Source organism: Cuculus canorus, chromosome 6 (genome assembly GCF_017976375.1).
Source record: "Cuculus canorus isolate bCucCan1 chromosome 6, bCucCan1.pri, whole genome shotgun sequence".
Lineage (NCBI taxonomy): Eukaryota > Metazoa > Chordata > Aves > Cuculiformes > Cuculidae > Cuculus > Cuculus canorus.
Window position 1 is genome coordinate 26,463,753 of NC_071406.1, and position 23,671 is coordinate 26,487,423.

The 23,671-nt window shown below is 35.6% G+C and overlaps 1 protein-coding gene across 1 annotated transcript in view; it reads right to left on the reverse strand.

Annotated features, from left to right (window-relative positions):
- Nucleotides 1–14: 14 nt before the first annotated feature.
- The window catches only part of CERKL (ceramide kinase like), a 57,919-nt gene continuing 34,262 nt past the window's right edge, over nt 15–23,671 (reverse strand). Inside the window, exons 4-13 of the mRNA XM_054069398.1 lie at nt 20,747–20,810; nt 16,493–16,635; nt 10,361–10,435; nt 8,411–8,588; nt 8,061–8,129; nt 7,694–7,722; nt 7,500–7,608; nt 4,389–4,485; nt 2,981–3,156; nt 15–2,167 (exon numbers count right to left, since the gene is read on the reverse strand). Of these exons, the coding sequence (XP_053925373.1) occupies nt 2,086–2,167; nt 2,981–3,156; nt 4,389–4,485; nt 7,500–7,608; nt 7,694–7,722; nt 8,061–8,129; nt 8,411–8,588; nt 10,361–10,435; nt 16,493–16,635; nt 20,747–20,810 (1,022 nt within the window). The 3' untranslated portion in view covers nt 15–2,085. The remainder of the gene's footprint in view (nt 2,168–2,980; nt 3,157–4,388; nt 4,486–7,499; nt 7,609–7,693; nt 7,723–8,060; nt 8,130–8,410; nt 8,589–10,360; nt 10,436–16,492; nt 16,636–20,746; nt 20,811–23,671) is intronic.

Consider the following 23,671-nt stretch of genomic DNA (forward strand, 5'->3'; position numbering starts at 1 on the left):
CAAAAAAAAGTGAAACTAAAGCATTTTATTTATCTTTGAAATAAGTTTACATAAGTCAGTACTTGTGATTACGTTGCTTTGGAAATCGTGTACTTCCTAATCAGATTTTATTACTAACATGTAAATGTCTGCCTGTTTTTAGGATATGAAGCAAAAATCAATTAGCTTTTATAAGACTGATAAAAACTGAATATACCTTGTCCTGATGGTGGCAAGGTTATAAAGTATCACTCAATTTCATTTTATTAAAAAGAACCCAGACAAGTTAAGCACCTGAATGCAGTTTCTTCTGCAAGTTCAATTATTTTGTTAGTTTTCAGCTATGTAATAAAAACATTTAAATCTCCTAAATATAGCTGGAATCTCCTAGACAATGTCAGGAAGCTTAATTTGAATTATCTTAACATGTTAAATATATTTGACGTGATATCAATTATAGTAGTTTAACTGGAAACTACTCACTGTGACTCAGACAACAGGTCTAAGCTGAAGTGAGAGGTTCCAACCAAACATGAGAGAAACCATTTTCCTCATGAGGACAGCCAGACATCAGAACAGGGGTGCAGAAAGTTGGGTGCAGAAAGTTGGTGTCTTCTCCATCCTTGGAGGTTTCAGGGCCAGACTGGATGAAGCCTGAGCAACCAGTTCTGATCTCATGGCTGTGCCTGCTCTGAAGAGCAGAGCTGGGCTGCAGCCTGCTGCGGCCCCATCCAGCCCAAAGGATGCTGTGACTCTTAACCATATGCAGCCACTAAATCCAGTGCAAAGAGCAGCTATAAGATTCCTATAATAATTGCCTACAAAGCAGGCATTCAGTTGTCCATGAATTTGGCCTTTATTGCTAGTCAAGTTTGCCTGCAGAAACTCCATGAGATTTCCAACAAGTAACAGCTTGTTCTTAGGAGACAAATAACCATCTGCAGTACTTCAGGTGCAGTACTACTTTATCTTGTATATTTATCACAGAATAATTTTTCACAAATAGTATTTAAAATCAAATTAAAAAATTGTAGCTATAGATCCTGTGCAAAGGCTTAGGCCCTTGATTTAACAAAATGTTAAAGCACTGTCTTTCATATTATACTTGACTGCTTACTGAAGGAAGAACGTAAAGCAGCTCATTCTAGCCGCAAGACAATGCAGCTTTCATACCACTGTTTGCCAGCTGCCCTTGGAACGATTCATAGACAAGTGACCAAGAAAATGTTCATTACCCCCATGGTCCTGCAGACAGACAAACTTGTTGGTCTGCTACTTTTCATCACCTCAGAGAAAGCCTGTTCCCAGAAAGAACATAATATTAATTTGCTGTCATCTCAAATAACTGTATTGTAGATTTGCAAAATTATGTTTACATCCTATTGGGAAGTTATAAGAATCTAAGTCGGCTCCATGTTATTTATCATAACTGCTCTCAGCAACAACAAAACCTATGCTGGATATCAGTTCGGTTCTAGGATAGATAAATATTTATTTTATATAAAGAGTAGTCTTTAAAATACATTTGAACAAAGAAAAGACATATAAGACATCAGCACATTCTTTTGTATTATTGCTTCACTAGAAATTATTCAAAAGCAGATACATTAAATCAACATTAAAAATAATAACTACAAATTGAAGTACTCTATTAAAAAAGAAAAAAATCTATTTGCCACTACCTTTTGGCATGAGGTGGTACCATACCTCCACTCACCAGCTCTATTTGAGCAGCATTACCTAACAACATGAATAGCAGCTGCAAACTTAAAAGCATCTCATACAACATTGATTGCAAAAGCTAGAACGACTTTAAAGAAAAAATATTTTCTTCTATTGATGGACATTTCTCAAATTCCAAATTTATAAAAGATCAATACAATCAGTTTTCATTTTTTCTTGTACAGCCTAATATTTTCTTTACAGTTAAATACAACCTGATACAAATACATAACTTCATAAAAATTTAAAATCAGAACTATTACAAGCATCCCAGTTAAGCTCCTGCTGCAACAACTGAATTCAGTTGAAAGACTGGGGCTTTGCAAAGCTGTGCATAGGGGTGAGAAAAGGATTCTTTAATACAGAACTTGCAGTCTGTCCCTTCTATATGCAATTACATGTTGCTTGGGAACTCTCCAGGTCATCAGTGTTCACTCCATACAGATTAATAAGTTGAGGATGCACCCTGTGAAGTGAGGAAGTCAAACTTTAACCATCTCCTTAGCTCTTGCAAAGGGTATGCCACTTTGGGGGTTTGAGGCAGAGGGATGGAGAACAAATATGTATGAACTGCTACACAGAATAAACTCAGGTGAATTACATCTTGACAATCTCCATCAGGTCATCTTCTGAAGTATATATGATATATCCTGTAACATTATTTGCCTTTTATTTTACATACCAGGCTCTTACTCTGAGCTCTCTGCCTTCAAGTAATCCTTCAAGTAATCCTGTGTGTTGTTGCAGAAGAATGAGCCTCCACCCATTTAATTCCATTGATAATCCTCCTATTTCCCTCTGTACTCATAGCGTCTTTCTTCGATCCTAGTTACAGAGACTATTCTCAAGCAGCACTGAGTTTCCCGCAATTGAACAATATATTTTTATTAATCTTACACTCACTGCTTTCCAAGCAGGAATCCTTATCCCAAAAGGAGCTCCTCCCAGGAGTCATATACCTTGATCTGTTCTTCTCTAAGAAACAGAAGGGTCGAGTAACAGGCAGAAAGAAGAGAAGCAGCAGCACTGGAAGCTGATGAAGCACTGGACAGGAAAGGCTACGTGGGTCATAACAAACCTTTCAAAGATGGGCACAAGGCGACAGGGGACAGGCCCAAACAATGGCAAAGAGGCCATTGTGCAGCGCACAAGAGTACTATGCACGTTTACAACACCTGGGTTTGGTGCCGTCTGTATTATATTCAGATGTAATACATTTAAGGTTGCAATACTAATCTGTTACGGCTATACAGTCCATAAATGTAATACTTAGCCTTACCGAACATGAATTTCTGATGCTTCTTTCATTAAGTCTCCATCTATATTCCAAGGGTAATCTCCTTCTGCAGAAGCAGCATTCAAATATGTATTTTCTTTGGCATCAAGACCACTGTTAAGCCTTGGTTGTACTTTTACTTCTTGAACCGTGTAGGTCTCAACAAAGGGGAAATTGAACTAAACCAAACATAGATAGATATTAGATGAGAAATAGATGAGAAATATAGGTGGTAGCTTAGCAACAAACTGGATTAATTGAAATTGAAAAGGTTGCTTTTTATTTTGTCTTAAGTAAATGGGAATACTTAACTCAAGCTCCGACTGCATGAGGCATTATATATTTCAGCTGGCATTTATAGGATTAACAACTTATTTTTATCCAAAATAGTGCCTCAGAAAAAAATAGTAGCGTTCTATTTGCATTGTTGCATCAGACCTGCTCAATCTACAGGGGAGGTGGTATCTTTTACACACACCAAAATGGCCCACGCTTGCAGAACATGTGAAAGTCCAAGCAGCTTTTTTTTTTTCCCAGTACTCTGTTCATCATTACCAGTAATCCTGTCCCTAAACAAGGCTAGTTAGAATTCTAGTAAATGGTCATCTTAAATTTAAAGGAGTGTTTGCATCTCTTTGTCTGATTTCTAACTACAAAGACAGAGAGAAAAGTAAAGCCTTCCTCCAAAAGCATAACTGGAAAGCATTAAACTATTTCGTAACTGCTAGTGCTGTCACATGGAATTGTCATCCACCTCTCCTCCTAACTCTCTGGCTGTTGATGAATTCAAACCTAAACCTTCTTGTAAAAGTGATTTCACATAATCCTGAAACATGTGAATGAGTACCAGTGTGCTTAGGCTGTGACTCGGGTATTTAGGACAGCAATAAGGCCTTGTGTTTGGATGCTTCATTTTTCTCTTCAAAAACAGAACCATGGCCACAGTTTTGAAACACAGTCCTGCGAACATTTGTAAGTAGGTGGAATGCATACCTGCTAGAAATCAGTGTCCATGATCCACTGCTACCAGCACAGCATGCAGTGATCTGCTGAAATTATGGACTTTACTTGTTTCTGACAGAGATGCATGATGCCCCCCCGTCTGTACTGATCACTCTGCTACACAAAATTTAAACTCAGCATGCATTCCCTTTATTGTGGTGAAAGGGGTTTACATCCGTAAAACTATGGTACAACACAAATACAATTTAAACCACAACAGATGGGCTGAAATAGGCTAATCGGTATTAGTCTAGTGATTTAAAAAAAAAAAATCAGAGAAAAAGGGGGCTAATGTATTCTGACAGGAAGCTAAGTCTCCTTATGAGGATGCTAACATTAACTCTTGCAGCTTGTCTACCTTCATGATTAACTGCTCTTTTTATAATCACCAAAAAGGTATTTACAGTACCTGATTTTTTACACTGGCGTATCTTTTCAGATGTTTCATAAAGTCTGTTCGAGAAGTATTTTGTACAACAATAAGAGCCATGCTTCCATTATTCAACCTGAAAAGCAGATTGATTTAGTTCCCAAAAGAAAATTCATAAATTTGTAAGTTTAACAGGTTCTTCACTAGTCTAGACTTAAGAAAACCCAATAAAATGAAAAGGTAGCAAGGTTAAACTAATAGAATAGTCTCAATGTTTTTTGAAATCTTTCTGCCACCCCCCAGCACCCCCAGACAGATCAATATAAACTATGAAAATGAGATTACTTAACATTGATATATATAACATACACCATAACAATAAAATTGTGCTCCCTTATCAATATTTATTGAACATAATACATATAATTTTTTTAAACTGCTTTTCTACTTAACAGATGCTTTAGAAACACTAAATGTATCTTTTCACTTTTCTCTCCAGCAAAGTATGATTACCATAAATGCTCTGAGGCAGAGCTTCACCAACCAACCACTCCCACGGTGCACGCAAGCACATCCCCATCATATAATCAGTGCAGATGGGTTCACTTGCTTCCTCGATTTCCACTCATGCTGCCCTAACAAAGATCCTGACCTTCAACTATGCTGCTATTCAAACTCTCTCAGCAGTTCTCACTACAGCTCTACTTACACATTTCACAAAGCACATAAACATTAAGGGCATTTTGTACAAGATAGTACAGTCATATATCAGAGGCTAAGCAAGAAGAGACCTTACAGTGCAGATACGTGATGGTCCTAGGTGTCCAGTCACCATTTATATTATATTTGAGCATCGCTGCAAATTTAGGTCAGACAAAGAGCTAACATCAATTCAAAGATTCCTTAATGCAACCATACCTTGTCACAGAAGCCAACAACCTGAATCTCAATGCAATCACACCTAAGTCCCACTTAAGTTATAGACACAAATCAATGTACAACAAGAGTATCTGTCAAAAATGACAATCACTACCAAGATTTTCTATATAGACATGATGTATTTCTTATCTTCTGAATATATATGCATACATACATATACTTATTTATTCAGCATGTATGCTTGGAAAATATGTTAAGAATGTTTCAAAAAAATACTTCCAGCCTACTGCCACAGATCTCTCCCTACTCATAGTTCTCTGGCTACTGAACAACTGCATCAGGAATGATCTCAGACTACCATACAGCACAATCTAGGAAGATAATTTTTATATAAATAAGTCACCTGGCATACAGGTGATTTGATTTAGAAAAAAGTGATTTAGAAAAAGTTGATTTAGAAAAAAGTGATGGTGAAGTTCAAAAATTTGCTTCCTTATGATATTTGCTGCAATAAAAGGGCACGGGAGGGTACTGGGCAATTTGTTCAGCACTATGGCCTTTTATCTTCAGAGATTACTAAGAATTTTCCTTAATTCTCTTGCAAGTCCAATCTGCAGCAAAGCACAACGCCTGTGCTGTAAGAAACAAATGTTCCACGTGGCTCACATAGCACAGGGAGTTAAACATCTTGACATTTCTGCAAATTCAGACTACTATAACTAGAGTTACAGGCAGCAGTCAAAGCATTCATTCCACTTCAAATGTCTTCACTTGGCAAAAACCTCCTGGGGAAAACAGGACAGTGAAGTAACCTAGCTGAGTTCAGCTGACCCTTCCATGATGAGTCTTGAGTATCTAACGATCAACACGACATTTAGGTTTTCCATATTGATAAGCCTTTCAGTTAAGCTATTCACTATGAGAAATAAAGCACCTGTCTGAAGACTCTATTCTTCCTCCCCTGCTAGGTGACTCCAGTCCTAAGACTGTTTTTCAAAACAGAGGAAAAAAAGGATGTCTTTATATGAAAGGATAGGGGGACCCACTGAGCAACTACGCTGTCAGGAAAAAGGCTCATTCAAACCTGCAATAATTGCTTGGAGTTGTTGTAGAATTTCCTGTCACTGAGAAGCAGGAGCCAGAACAGATAGAAAGAGAAAGCAAAGCAAAAAAAAGAATAATTTCTTCACTTCTCGTCAGATTTTTTTCTACTGACTAGTAAATGCTGACCAGAGTAAGTTCCTAAGCAGAGGCAGCATCAGGGCACTATCCTGAGGTATACGAAGCTTAGCAAAACCCCTATAGCAAAGAGAACTTCTGAATAAGTGTTTCATCAAAAATATTTGTTTCTCTGTTGTTTTGAAGAAGTCAAATTCTACCAGATTAGCCAGTAATTTAGAAGACATATATATATATATATATAGTATAGCCAGTAATTTAGAAGACATATGTACCTGATGTACCTAAGGGACATCTATTTCACCTAATGACAACCAAATGAAACAAATCACTCATTCCATAAACTTCCTTGAGTGTTGAGTTTTTTCAATAGATATATGCACACAGAGGTACATATATATCAGTTTCTTCATTCTATTCTGAGGAAACGTGTTGTATTTCATGTACAATGAAATTTGTACTCACTACATGACTTAACTATCACGTGGATACATCAAGTACAAATATTTATCAACTGATAACTGTTTTGATCACCACAAAGCATGCTCTTGACAGTGAGCTAAAGGCAAAATGAAGGAATGGCAACAGCCAGATTACATATTTATTTCCCAAAAACCTAAACACAGAAGCTGCATTTCCTAAATTCAAGAAGGGGCACAGAAGACAGGTCTGAATTTCAGTTCTTCATAACAAGAGAAAGATTCATACTTCATTTTTATTGTCTGTAAAACAGGAGATGAAGGACACCTTTGTATTTGAAAAAATAACATCCAAGAATGAAGTTTCTGCATGCAGCCAAATCCTATGACAGATGACTGTTCAATGACTACTACTTAAGTCAGACTTGCCAACTAATTTAATCACAGCAATTATCCACTCATTATTCTAGTTAGACTGCTTGACCTTATTTGCCTGATCCAAAAACTGATTACAATTCCTGGGATTATCAAGTCTGCTGCAGTCTACGTTCCCTCCCCCATTTCAGAGGGTCTAGACTACCTAAACATAGGCTTGTATTCTTGGAAAAGCCAAGGTCTTAAGGTAAGATGTCAGAATTTATAGACATGACTAATTCTCTAAATCCCTACTGACCTCGTATTAGGTGCCAAGCCTCTTGGTGCCATTGAACAGAGACAAGGGATTGCCATAATGCTCACATTCAGGAAGTGACCCTGAATTTTGTGCCATTGATCCTTGCTACCTAAAAATAACAAGAGTAATTCTATATTACTCCAGTTTAACCAGCCACAGTTCACATTTAAATACTGATAAAAGCAACAACTCACCCTTCTCTCTAATTTTCTCTTTTTTCTTTCTGTGTGGAGACATGTAGGTAGAATAATTTAAGGTCAATTTAGCATATTTACATAACATCTACTTTTAAACAAAAGCAAGATCTCAAAAGCAAGACAGGTTTAATGGAACAGAACAAACCTATAAGACTGAGTACAAGATTTCTTTGTAACAAATCCTTTACAGTTCATAGGGAATGCTTTACAACAGTACAAGTTTGTGGTTGTCCAAATCAAACTTTTTTTTTCATTTTAAGATTGTTTTACTTGATGATCAAATTTGAATAAAATTAAGAATTTGTACAATTTTATCTTAAGATATTTGCATAGGTTTGGAATTGACTGGCTGAGTTTTACTTACCTGTCATTCACACGAGAGTCTTCCTGTGGAATTTGTAGAGGTAGAAATGATAATTCACATTCCTCTGGCCTAGAAAAGTATTGATGTTTACTATCGTGTAAATCAACGTTCCGACTCCTAGACAGACTTTTATCCAAGTTAGGGTGATTTTAAGGAAATGCTGAATATACAGAGTTTATCTCCTCTTTAACTTGTAGGAGGAATATACTCAACATCTGAGGTAAATCTGTCTGCAATTAAGAAGTCACGATATCTAAACTACTGTTGTCTATATTTTTTCCAGATTAATTAATGCACTTTTCCTCAAGAAAATGAGAAATACTAGAAAAACATAACAGCTTATGGCATACTTGAGATCCGCCAGTGTTTTGACAAAAGCAAAATCCTTCCGCTGGTCAGAGGGCATCCAACGGTGTTTTTCAGCCAAAGCTAATGTCCTTGCACCAAAACCAAACATAGCGGAGAACCCAAAACGCAAAAGCTTGCTTGGAGTACTGAAAGTACAGACATCTACTGGTTGAATATGCCCTAAAATTTCAAAGAGAAAGATCAGAAATTTAAAAAAAAAAAAAAAATCTGTATTTCAAACAGACCAGAACTTGTGATTTCTTTTTTACCTTAATCTAGCTGTGGGGAAAAAAACCGCCAGTCTCTCCTCCCTTTAGGTAGTCAAGTTTTACTGATGCAAACCAGAATCAATCTAGATATAATTAAGACTCTATAAAAGTAGTCATTTCAGAGAACAATGTTCAGATGCTTCAAAATGTTTACAAAGCCATGGTGAAAATTCAGCTACTTCACCAGGCTGCAAAGGGTCTGACTCTTAATTCTACTCAAATTTTCAACTGTTACTATAAAAAAAAATTAATATTGCTATATAAATATTTGCAACCAATTCACCAAATATTCATAGTGTTTGAACATTGTATTGGAGGAGACACAGGAGCTCTTCAGTGTAGGTTTTAGGTGTATTTATGTTTACAATTGTGGAATTTGGACATCTAATTCTGCTCAGGATAAAGTATATATTTTTCTTCTGTAGGAGAACGTAGACAGTTTCCATTGGAGTGTCTCTAATTAAAAAAGACAGGTTTAGATTTTGCCTGTAAGGGCTTGTGTATTACTCTTTAAGAGAGCAAAGGTTCTTCCACTGCTGATTACAAGGTTTAGAAAATAGATACTCAAGATGGACCTTCCTCATTATTCTCTTTCTTTAATCTGAGGAGGAAAAAAAAGTATCCTAAAGAAAAATTGCTTTGAGAGGTAGATTAACATCGCTTAACCAATTACTTGCCATTTCCTAAGACTTGAAGATAAGCCTGGAGACAAGGAGATTGAGGGGAGAAATCATTGTAGTCTACAGCTTCCTCACAAGGAAAGGAAGAGGAGCAGGTGCTGATCTCTTATCTCTGGCAACTAACGGTAGGACCCAAGGGAATGGCAGGAAGATGTGCCAGGAGAGATCTAGGTTGGGTATTAGGAAAAGGTTCTTTACCCAGAGGGTGGTGATGCCAAGCCTGACAATATTCATGAAGCATTAGGACAAGGCCCTCAGACTCATGGTGGGAATTTTGGGGTTGCCCTATGCAGGGACAGGAGTTGGACTCCATGACCCTTGTGGGTCCCTTCCAACTCAGGGCATTCTATGATTCTAACTTAGGTTTTCGTTTTAGCATATTTACATTTCCACATTAAAGGACTATTTATTGTGCAGAGCAAATGGTGAGTGATGGTTTTTCCTACTAATAAAGCTTTCTTATGGAAACTGTTAGTATTTAAAAGAAATGTACACAGAGCCAAAAAGATTTCTTAGAAATATGACAATACTTTCCTGAGAAGTCCAATTCTAACTACTCCCTCAAGCTGAAAGTACTGTACATTTTCTTATTGTCTTCAGCAGGTGCATTAAATTAAAATAGTCCAGTGACTAGGCAACAAATCACTGCATAATAACACGCACAGAGTAATACCATTCACACAAGCAAGTCTGAAAAAGGCTATTTTTTATTAAAACAATATCAGTAATAGGGCATGAATGCCAAAATCAGACAATATTCCATGGCAGAGTTTAACTACCAGAAGATGAGGTTCACAACCTTTGCTACTAAACTATACTCAAAGAATCATAACCTTTCCAGTACTCTATAAATCAGGATAGGATCATTTGGATTTAAAAGTCTAACAACACGGTTTACAGTGATATAGCATAATGGTACGCTTTTATTAAACCACTGGTTATGGCAAACTTCTAAATGCTGCTTCGTTATTTAAAACCTGTTAATGTATGTAAAAATATTTACCCATTACAATGTGCAAGGTTGCAGTCACTGCATGCTTAATACCATAGAGAGTGTGGGCCAAAATATTAGTAGTACCTGTAAAAGCAAACACAAACTACTGTAAAAATAAGAGAGAGACAGAATAGCAAGAAAAATATATTCGTTTTTTGAATCAAGAAACTGAGTTATTTACTGCATTTTCAAAAAAAAAGTAATCCTCTCAACAAATTACATAGTAAAAATGCTGAATAGTTTAAATCAAAACCATTTAAACTTCCAGAGGTCTATAAAATCCTCTGCAAATTCATTCATATGTGCCACAAAAACCAAGGGTGGGGGCAGCTTTGAAACAACTGCCTCCCTAAAAATCACTTCTTCTATATCCACATGCTGTATTAAGAAACTGTACTAGAAGGCAGATTATCTAATAAGATCTATTTGGGAGTATTTTTAAGTTGGAAAAATAATATAATACCCAGCCAGTGTAAAACTGTACCTTTCCCAGATAAAATTCTACTAGATCCAGTCTAAGACAGCAGCTGTGCCTCCTGCAGGCTACGTTTTAGATTCTTAGAAGCAACAGTGAATAAAATTAATTACTGCACATCAGCTTTACATATGAGAACACATTAATGAATGAAAAATCAGAGAGAACATAGAATTTGATGTGTGTTTGACACACTATTGACTTGTATTTAGTGCCTTAAAAATGACCCATTGAACCTGTCTTTGCCAGGACATCAGCAGAGGAGTTCTACTGCCAGCCACCGGATAGAAGAGATTAGTTGATTTTGAAACAAGAGAATGACTAATAAATCAGCTCGTAAATAGGAAAAAGTCATGAACTGGCGATGTAAGCATGGAGTTGGAAAAGAGAGTAGAAAATCAGCTATCAGTTTGTAACAGAAAGAAGCACGGTTCTGGAGATCCATGTTTGGTGGTGATTGATACCTCAAGTCACTTCACTTGTGTAAGAAACATGGACACACATGTAAATGTTGCCCTTCTGCTTTAATGTATACTACATTGTGTAATCTGTGTATCGGCTGACTTTTAAACAGCAATTTATTTTAAAAATCCTGAATGGTCACGTCTTTCCTAAATGGGTATAATTTTAATAGAATTTCAAGTTGATTTTTTTTCACTGATCTGGTATTTCATTGACCCTGGTATTTCTTAACCAAGCTGCAGAGCCATAGGATTCACTGCAAAAATAAAGAACCAGGGCCATAGAATTCCCTTCTGCCACCAAGCAGGCAGAATACTGAGCTTCTTCTTATCACTGATTAATAATTAAATAACAGATTAACTAAAATAACAAAAGTTACAAAAGAATAATTTAGAACCTAACGCTCCATAAAGAAATGAGTTCAGTTAAATTTTCAAATCATTTTCTTGATGCTTGAATTATTTAAAATGTTGGAGTGGCAACAGACAATTGTGAATGCTAAATTTGCCTTAAGTTTTATGGAAGCACTAAAACTTGTCTTCCAAAACTGAGGGAGAGAAGAGAGGAAAGGGAAAGAATATCACGTTTCAAACAAGAAGCATTCAATATTTAAATAAGCACTTTAAAAGCATCATGTACCGGACTAAAAAACTTTGTTCATCCCAAAACTCTGCAATCTTTGATGTCATGTTAGTGGTAGAAAAAAAAATACTAAATCAAAAAGACTGAAGTGCATAGCTAGAAAGCTCTAAAGGCATCTTGTCATTCAGCAGTATATGCTTCATTTTTTTTTCAATAATTTATCTGAATAAGAATTTGCAAAATAACGGGGGAATTGTATCTCAGTATCTCACAGGTCACCTGTTACATCCTTAGAGCATCTTCCTCTCTGAAACTAATTCAGAATACTCAGAACCTCATGGAAAGTCTTCAGAACATCAGAAAGAGGAGCTCTGACTAAGGCTCTTCAGGGTTCCTACTATGTGAAAGAAATAAGTGAGATACACCTATTAAGATAACTGACAAAAACATCCTTTGAAATTTCCTTCTCCAGCGGTACATGCAAGAAATCAGGTTATGCATAGTTTCATCCTTTGAAAAATTTTTAAAAATAAAAAATTCATTCACATGTCTCTCAGAATTTTATAGGCAACTATACAATTAATTTCTTTCTCCTTTTCCTTAAAAAAGTCATGTTTAAATAAGCCAAGTAAATGGGGATTATGAAAGAAGAATAAATGGACAACTTCAGAAGCTAAATGCAAGTTTTGGCTTTTTTCTCCCAAGAGAAAGTTTCTCTAGATACACTAACAGGAAGTCCAGTTTATTAAGACTATTACGATTTCAATCTTTTATATCTAATAACTTATATCCAAACTCAAAAGTAACTTGAGCCTTCCTTTCTGTATGATATGAATTAAAAAAAGGCAAAATTGTAGCTCTAGATACCATTTACGCAAAACAGTGAGCTTTTCAATTCAGTAAACAAAGTACAGTTCTATAAGGAGAATTTAAGGGATAAAGAATTAGGTTTGACCTAAAAAGCAGTTCTTCAGAGAATAATACAAGATATGGCCAACACCATTTCATGTTTGAACAACTTATGACATTTAACTTCTAGATTCAACTAATTCTGCTTATCTAGTGAAACCAGTTAGAGAAGTAGCTCAAAAATACTTAAATATTTCCTTCAATCATTTTTTTCCAACTCTTACTAACTTTTATGGGAACCTCTCCAAAACAAAGGACATCACACACACAAAGAGCAGATCATTACAAGTCATAGCAATTGTGTTTATTTCCTGTAAATTGACAAGTCGTTATTCTGAAAAAATACTTTTCTTTGTCACTGAACATCAAACTAATAGAGCATTAAGCAAAGCATACATCTGAAGATCAGGCTTGGTATGTCTTAAAACTTGGATATCTCATTTAAGCAAGAGTAATTTATCAATACAGATGGCAGCAAGATAACCAATGACCACAGCTGAAGTCAATCCCAATCTTCATACTGACTTTAATGAGAGTTAAATCTCATTCTTACTAAACAGGATAGGCACAAGTAATTGCATCCTTGTCTTAAATCTGTGGAGCTCATTAACATTTGTAGAAGTAAACAAGGCAAACCTCCACCCTTTCATGACTCTTGGGAAAATAAAACAAGTTCTGTCTATCTTCAAAAACAAAAGGAATGCACTCACTCTTCCACAACCTGAAGATGTAGAACATATGCAGTTTTAGAGTAGCAAGTATCATCACCTTCTCTAAAAAAAAAACTTAATATCTGCCTAACAGCGGTTTGATCCCAGTAATGACTGATTAATGCATCTCATAATCTAGGTCCTATACATGCTGGATGCCATACAAAGACACACACAAAAAGCTTATAAACAGATCCCAAATAACTAAAGTTATAGTACAAAAAAAATTAGAATATAAGCTTTGCTGATTAAGCAGTGATTTGATAATAGCGGTTTTAACATGATTATACATCTTTTCAGGTCATCTAACTCATTTTCCTATGTAAATTCATAATATTATTTACCAATAACAAGATGGTTCCCCTGAACACTATCGTATTACTTGAGAGGCTAATTACCTTCTTTGATGCTCATGTATGAGCTTGCACCCCTCACAGATTAATAATAGTCACATTTTTAGATCTCACTCCAACTACTCAATTTACTGTAAAAAGGTTTCATCCATAAAACTCCAGCATCTCTGTCATCAATATTTTTTAAACAGAAACAAAGATTTTATTTAAAAAAATGTGGTTAGTTTAAAAATATTAACCCTTTTTTCTGACATTACAAACAACTTCCTACAACCTCCTTCCTATGAAATGTGCAAAAGCATCACAGTAAGGACAATGTACCTGCAGGTCATGTAAAGCATGACTGATGAAGGTACCAAACAGAAATTGTAGAGAAAAAAATTGTCCTTGGAAGTACAAGCACTTCTGCAGTACAATTAACTTAATTAACCAGACAACATGAATATTCATAAGGCTCTTAATGTCTCCCCCATCCAAACAGATAAATGTGATGTAATGACTTCCTAGTCAAGCATAGCTAAAATTCTGATGAAAACTGCACCAACATTTTGGTCCTTTGCCTGAAATATCACAGAAATTAGCAGTCCCTCAGTAATATTTTATTTTCTGAATTAATTGGAAATCATGAATTTATTTAAATGAAACCTTTAGGACCAAAAGGTTCTCAGTCATCAGATACAGATTGTCTCTTTTTCTGTAACAACTGGATAGCTTTTTTTTAATGTCCTTCCAGTTCCCCCTCCCCTTTCTCCCATTCCCCCCCCCCCCCCCCCCCCCCCCCCCGTACAGTTTCTTAGCAGTAGTTCCCATAGCAACAAACACTCTTGCTAATGGCCAGCAGTACAACTGCAGGCTTCCCCACATCTCATCCATTTGATTTGGAACAGAATAAGGCAGCTCAGTAGAGTATTTTAGTCAAAACACACTCCTCTCTGGACTTCTCTCTTCAGGAGATAAACTTTCAAGAGCACCACCTTCCTATCAAGTTGGCTGAAACTTCAAAATGCTGTCTTAACTACTTAACATAGAGGCTAAAACCGGATTCTAAGCCACTCAAACAATACTATCCCGTAATACAGTTTCTATTTTTACTTGGCTGGAAAATCCTAATAATTCAGTACAATGGATTTCTCGGGGAAAAAGAAAATTAATTAACCATTGAGAACCATCTTCTTCATGTGCACAAGTATCATACTTATCTGTTGTCTAACTAACTAGCTCCTTTATTTGAATCTCAGCAATATGGAAGTAAAATAAGCTATAGATTATTTTTAAGAACCCATTAGGGGGTTTCTCACACTCATTCTATAAATTGCTCTCAACCTCTTAAAACAAGTTCTATGGTATTCTGCGTACCAAGCCATACAGCATTCTTTCGGGTTTACAAATCCTTTTTCATGCTATATTTCTCTTAAACTGAAGAGAGTAAGTATTAATGATGAGGCACAGTGACTCAAGCACACCCAAACAGCACGGAGTCAAGGGCTGGAGAGATTCCGTCTCAATACCATCAAGATATTCACACCAACTGAATTGATAAGTGATGGTTCAACTGCTGTCCTAGAACTCATTTGTTTCATGTCTTTGAGCTTATTCATCTTTTACCAGTACATTTCCAATGGTATTTAACTTGGAAAAAAAACTAGTGTAATCTTGCATTTTTACAAGCAACAAGTCCTGCCTTAATGCTCCTTTCAGAGTGCAAAACAGGTCAGAGCACTTAAAACCTGCTGGCTCAGTTCGCAAGAGACTTGCTCATTTTTTTAGTAGAAAACTGAGAATAACGATTTGTTGTTCACCTGGCTGCAGAATTTTTTCCTTACTAGTTAAAAACCTCTGAGAAATTACATCAAGTAGTAACATCAACATCCACATCAGAGGGTAGTGTCCATGCAAAAATATCACTCACCTTTTAAAGAAAAGTGATTCATAGATCAGTCCAGAATCAACCAAGCCTGTCCTAGTTTTAGCTAAGCTTCTCTGCCTGGCCCAAGTTATACTCCACTAAGAAATATAGAAATTGGGATGAGAAAGAGACACACACGCCCCCAAACAAACACACAAACTAAACCACACCACAAGATGCAAGCACAAGCTAAGAAAGGAGCAAGAGGATTTTTCAAGAGAGACACAAACATTTTCAGGTCTGTAGAAGCAAAGGAGAGAGAAGGGATTTTGTGTGCACATTTGGGGTTTTTTTTAAAGTTATCCAAAAAATGTATCCCTTGGACACCATGTAAAAATAGACCCTAAGCATGAATCCAACTGAGAATTCTGCCAAGAAAACTGGAGAGAGAAACAAAACAGCATAGCTTACATTAAGGAAATTCTAGAAAACAAAGTTTTCATTTGGTATAATTTCTGGCAATAAATAAGGGCAAAACTCGATCTTTGCATGGATCAGCTGAAAATTATTTTACTTTTCTTCTTCCCTAGCTTCTTCCTTTAGGCAAAGAGCTCATCTGTGCCATTACTATGAATTATCATAATGATTTAAAATTTAGTCATTTGTAATCAATCTAAATCACTAACTTAGGACAATAGCTCCCTTAAGTAACTGGAGCTTGAGCACCACAAAGTGCCTTTGCTAGTCAAAACTGGGATTTAAAACAGATGACTTACATAATGTAAAAGTATCTTTTAGTCTCACCTGCTGGTATTACTCCAAGAGGGACTGGTGCTCTAACGGGCTTTTGTATATAGTCTGTGTCTTTTCCAGCATCTATCTGGGCTTTAAGTAGCAGACCATGAGCAACTTCGCTGACAGATCCATCTCCACCAACACAAACTACCCTATTACAAAACAGAAATGTTAAACAGTTCAAAATAAACTCTTCCTAGATATGCAAACAAGTGGAAGGCAGCGAATGTTAGATAACAGTATATAGGCATCCTTTTTTCTGCTTTCTTCTACTGAGTAGAATTAAATATATTAGCAACTTCCACAGTATTTCAGGCTGTATCATGTTATGCATATGAACTGATCAGATGGAAGAGTTAAGCACACAGCCAAACGCCTCAGTAAAAAAGTTCTTTAAATCATTCAATGCTGACCCACAAAAGCATTCCAATGCTTTTCAATTGTCCTTATAATAACAACTCACTAAATATAACAATAAAATTTAAAATACTTGAAAACAGCGAATTCCACACGCTATGCAGGCAGTTGAGGGATTTAGCAAGGTATAAAACCCTAGTGCCAGCAATCCTTTGCATGAAGGTACTTAATCACTGCTTCTGGAGCATGTAATTAAACTCCCACCTGCTGTGGCTATAGAGAGGAATGCATTTGTCTGTAAAAGCTCTGTTAGAGCAAACGTCTTCTTCTTTTTCTGTTTCTGTTTATTTAAGTAACTCTTAAAGTGCTTCTCCAAATTAGTAATGTTTGAAAGCTAGATGTTTTAGGTAAACACATTTTAATGATAAAAATAGTGATTGTATACTCCAAGTATTTACAATATAAATGTCAGATTTAATTTAGGAGGCATTTAAAATAACTTCTTTTCATATATCATAAATTCAATTTTAAAACTACATCCAATAATTCAACCAGATAAGACTGGTAAGCTATTTATAAGAAAATATCCATTATGTTATTAAGTATTTAAATTCTTCTCTAACATTTTTCTTCAGTTCCTATTATTATTTCTTAGCTACTTTGGAATGTATAAATTTTAGGAACATTTCTTATATCTACCTAAAAACTGCTCACATTCAAAAGAAGTATACAGCAACATTTGGAGCACATTTTCTTCTTGCTCATAATCAGGAGTCATCATTGTAATTTGTCTCATTTTCAGTTCAGACTGGTTTATTCCTAGGCTTAACGGTTTCTGCCACAGCAGTAAAAGCAGTTAATCTTTGCAGTCTGGTAAATCATAAACCTGGAAGGACCTATGAGAATTGTCTTCTGGCTATTAAAACTTTTGAAAACAGATACATTGGCTTCTGTTTTGGTGGGTTGCATTTGTCTATAAGAATAGATGAAGAGTCCAAGAAATAACATAAAAATGCTACTAACTTTAATTTTCACTAATTTAGCATCGATCGTCAAGATTTGCCTTTTTAGCTGGAAACAGAGATATTTTCAGGGACCACGGATTCCAAAGCTAATCAGCAAGAACCTTCTACACATAAGGAGTAGAAAGTCTTGAGCAAACAGATCTGATTAAGACCTTGAAAAAGACTTCTTATAAGAAGAAACAGCTGTCTAGGCATCAGTCTAATCAGCAGGCACAAGTTTCTTAACCAATTATTCAGTAGTATCTGACTAACCCGGGCTACTCTAAACATCCATAATATCTTAGGCTGCTGATCAGGGAAGAAACGCATGCATATAGTGCATTGCTGATGCTGCACAAACAAGAAAATGCAAGAGATTGCAGCATCACAAGCACACTCTCTCCATTTGTCACCAAGGCTTGGCCCCAGGGTTGGGAAAAAAAGCCCTCTGCCAAGTTGACAATCTATTGAAATTTCCAGTGTCAGTATGAAAAAAAAAACCTGATAGCAAAAAAGGTGGAGTACACAAGATACATGACATATGCCTCTGACCCTGCAAAACAGAGTGGGAACTGGAGAAATCAGAGAAAATAAATTATGTAGAGAAGCAAATACCTCTGAAAATAATTAAAACATAGCAGTATTGCTTACAGAAAGCGCTGAGATACAAATTTTCAATGTACTACTGCAAATTATGAGCTTCAATTTACCTCCCATGCTGCTTAGTATGTTTAGTATAACTCTCCAAGAGAGAAATTCAAGATCAGAAATTGTTTGTTGCTATACTGTTTACCTACTGTAACGAATTAAAAAACCTGTTGTGTCTTGCCCTTTATACATTTTGACTTGAATTAGCTTTTAGTCAACCTGAAATAGGCAACACCTGAAAACCACAAGCCTAGTCAGAGCAGCAGGCTAATGCATGGAGGCGTTCCCTTTAGTCCACACCTAACTCGTTGCCTCCAGTTCCTTTTGAGCTTGGGCAAGGCAGATCAGGTCTATGTGAACTCTGCCATGTAAAGATAGCACAAAACCTACCCTACCTCTTATCACCACGTAGAGTGCCTTCCACATCTAAAAGGAGGTACTGAAGCACTATTCTATTTATTAAAGAGGGTGACAGATGCAGTACTTGACTTGAGCAACTCCCGACGGGAAGCCAGGGCAAAGCAGGAAAGAACTGAAGCCTGCCAAGTCACAAGCAATGCTGCTCAAGAGACAAGTAAAGCTTCTCAAGATTTAATGGAAATACATCAGGTGACTGCTAGAATAGTTAAAAGTGTATTTCTTCATCAGTAGGACAATTCCATTATTGTGGAGTTAGTTTTCAATTCAAATCAGATCCCGTACGTTCTCTGATTTAATTGTCAAGAAACTAAAATAGACACTAGAATTTTATTTGGGAAATACCAGGGCGGTTTGTGGGGCTTATAAGATGTCTATATCTATGGCAAAAAATCTTGGACTAGACAGCAACAGGGAAGTCATAAAGGTCTTCACAGGAACATAATCAAAAATACGCAATAAATCTTTGAAGAATTTGAAAAAAAAAAATCATCTCAATTTCAAATATTCTTTTCCTGTTCTTAAAAACAATTCTAAAGATAATAGAAAAGAGAGAAATTAGTGATATTCTGTAGCTTTCTTTTTCAAATTATCATACCTTTAGCATAATATGAATTTTGACCTCTGCCTGTCAGTCTCTGTAGAAAGCACTCCAAGTTAGCTATTTAATAGTATAATCTTCTCTACTGTGCTTTATTGAATGAGTATATAGATAGAGGCCAGGCTATCTAATAAAACTCATTTTTCAAATTACTTCAGAAATTTCGAGTTTGCTCATAAACTCTGACAATAAAAGCTGCTTAATTTCCACATGAGAAAAAAACTCAGCACTTAAACAGCTAACTTAGAAATGACAGGGGTCTTTTCACCTCAGAATTCCAGATTGATTTAAGTGTTATTTTCTTCGAGCTTCTTCTGTTCCTATTTCCCATTAGTTCTGGCTACTGGAGAGAAGCGTTACAGGAGTACTCCAGTGACTCCACCCAATGATCAAAGATGAAACAGCTCAAATGTGACACAGAGTAGAAGGGGTTTGAGCAAGAAAATACAGCCCAGGCTTTTCCTCCTCTGTCTACATATTTGCTTCCCAGGATAAACTAGTTCCCCAGCTGGCACCTCGAAAGGTACGTCATCACTAGAAAGAAATCATCCTTAGAACACAGAATACATACATACATTTTCAGATGTATTTTCTTAGATAACCCTGAGAGTTTCTATAACTAACAGAAATTTATTAGACTATAAAACACTATTTAAGCCTTCTTATACATCTCACTACATATTCCAATAACAGTTGTAAGAATGCTGGAAGATTCCCACATTATGCACAACTATTCATCTATAGTATTGAACCTTATTATTGAATGATTAATGTAAAAATACCAAAGACTGCAGCATTAATCCATACAGCAAGGATTTAAAAATGATTGAACAAGCATTTTCACTCTTGATTTCAAGCAAGTTTGAAAGATTTATTTTTTCTAATGGAAAAAATATTCAAGTTAGTTTAGATAAAATGTTATCCTTACGGACCATTTGAAAGGATAGAGAGAAAGACAAGGCACTTGCAACATTCTTGCAAATACAGAAAGGAAACTTTCATGAAGCATATCTAAGAAAGCTTTATGTTTATCTACCATCATTTATGAATCTAAAATACATACCTATTTTCAGTAAATAACAAAAAACAAAGCATCTAATAAGAACTGAGTTTCTCGGGATTAATATATATGTGAAAAAGAGTAACTCATAAAACACCTACTAGCATAGTTCTAGATGGAATACAAATAAAAACTAATGTGATGAGGACTGATAACGTTCATTATCACAAACTTACCCATCAAATGTCTGGAGTTCACATTCTTTAAGTATTGAAAGCGCATGTCCTTCATATTCAGTTACTGTGGAAAACAACGTTATTTAATTATCAGAAGAGTAAATATTTTTAAACTTTTTTTTAATATTTGCCTTTCTAACATAAGGAACACATGGTAATTCAGATTTTTTTTTAAAATCATTAGACGCATTAAAAGTACGAGATGGGATGTTATACAGTTGTGCTAGCTAAAAGGCAAGACATTAACACTGAGCTGTCACAGACATATGACTATTTAGTGCAGTTAAATTCAGAGAATTATGGATTTTTTGCAACAAAATGCAAGTTTTAGCATTGACATTGCTCGTAAACTTCAGGAAAATGCAAGCATGTCCTCAGTTAAGACCGAATTATTTCATTATCAATCAAATTTAATTGCCTTTGTGTTAGGATATGCAAATTGCTAAATCAAAAATATGAGGAGCTAAACACAGAAGTATGATATCAAGCCAAATACCAGTGACAACAGAATATAACACGCAGAGGAAGGTGGCACAAGTATACACCAGAGTTCATAGCCTCTGGAGGAAATGAATCTGTCACTCTACATTGATGTCTCTGTGTTTGCTGATACCCCATATAGTACTGTAAATGCCAGTGAAGACAGGATAAACTGGCATACTACAGATGGCACAAAGCATCATAACTACATTTAGCATTTTCTAGGCCAGCTTTGCCAGAAGAGACAGCCCAGCTGCAGCCACTCATCAAAGATTTTTGCTGACTGACATGACACTTGCAGATGGATTTTTTGTGTAAGAATGTGCATCATTATATGCAAAATTACATTAATCTTTCATGCTTGTCTGTCCCTGGTGCTAGCATAGTTCAAGGCTTTTCTCCAGTGTTTCTAAACACTGTTAAAATTATTAGTCTTGGTGTCTAAAACAATCATTCCGTATCTGTATGTGCTATAACAGTATTTCTACAGACTGTTCAAATGCTGCTTACAAGAACTGAAAACACTTCTCTCTTTCCCTATAGTACACACACACACACAAGAATTTGTGTATATACAGTGAGTGTATAAATAACTTTTTTCTTAAAAAAAAAAAAAACAAAAACGAACTAAAGGTGATAAAATTTCTGCACTTCACACTAAACAATTGTATATCAGTATTTAACTCCAAAATCTCCCAACCAGTGTTAGCAAAGTTCTATTGCTTGGTGTTTGGGAAATTCTTAATTAAAAAACAGAGTTATTTTGATGATATCAAAGGCAGGGAATTATCATTTTGTTACAGAAATACCTATCACTAAAACAGCTTTCAGGAACGATTTACAGAATTTACTTTCATGCAGGACCTCTTCTGGAAGATCAAAGCACAGTATTTAAGCTATCGTGCTCAGGTTTGCTTTTACTGATGAGAACTGTTCTTTTATCATTATCTGCAGGTTGTGAAAAAAGTGATGAATAAAACTGTGCATCATGAAAAAAATGCATAAAGCTTCAAATATCATACCATTGCCTTACTGTGAAAGAAACTCTTCCCACGAAAACATACAGTTGATTACCAGGTTATATGTCTTTTAAATGTACATGATGAAATTTAGAGAATTATGAGCAGATTCTATAAAAATGGTATGGTAAATAAGATTTTATTGTGTAAAAAAAAGAACATGCTCAGTGGTTTCCTAATGTAATGTATGTAAACTTATTTTTATTATTATTAGAAAATTGATTTGCTGAAAGAACAAGGACATGAAAACAAAGAGGACTCATGTCTACAGAGAAATCAATAAAGGCTGTAAAAATTACTACTGTTAGCCAGATGGATGGAGACTCCACTCTTTTTGCATCTAATAGCTTAAGTTTGGAAATTACATAGGAGTACTGCAAGGCTTAACACCAGGGATGATTCAGAGAAATGGATGCAAGAATGACAAAAGTACACAGCACATATTTTGAAACACTGTGATAAAAATGTAATGAAAAAAATGAAGTTTGCAGTAAAAACTTTATGATGACTTGTTCAACTACCAAAAAAAAAAAAAAAAAAAAAAAGAAAAATTCAACACAGCCATAAAAAGACCACATGTAAAAGTTTTCTGCAGGTGTGACACATTAAAGTCATTCTGATACCTGGAAACAAATCCAAATACCACGAACAAAACCAAAAATAAGCCACACAACAGATATTGGTAAGAAGAAAGAGCTACTTTCACAGTTTGAGAAGGATTCAAATTACGTATTTAGCAAAAATATTATCACAAAAACGGTATTTAATGTTTTTTTCAACCATTTGTAATACATAACTGAGAAAGTTTTTATTTTTCAAAAACATTTTATTCTCAAGTTTTAAATTTCAGTAGGCATTAGGTCCCAAGTAACACCATTCTGAAGGAAGGGCAGGGTCAGCACAGCTAATGTGAACATAACCCAAACCATTTAACACCCTATCTCACCTAGCCAACAAGAAACTAAGGGTTCAGCCCCTACAGACAGAAAAGACAACATATAAATACTTGAGCTCTTCAAAACACAGAACACTTCCACATGACGGCTACAAATACTGGCAATCATGTCACAGACTAACGTTAATAGGATTAAAACTGCTAATGATAACCACAGATTAACTGGTGTTGATGGAAAAAGTAATATTAATGTTATTTACTGTACAGTAAGTTTAAGCCAATGGTATTTGTCCAATTCTCAGTCACTCTCTTTTCTTTTGCGATTCTGCCTCAAAAAAAAAAGACAGGGTGGGCAAATGTTTTTGCATAAGCATCCAGTTTGTAACTGTGCATAAATAGAAGCAGAAGAGTCAAAACTAGGAAGAGAAGTGAGACAATCTAAGAGTCTCTTTGGATTAGTTTTATTTATTTTTCTTCAGTATACGTGAGATTTTGCAAGATTCTAATATATTTATAAAATACTAGCTCAAG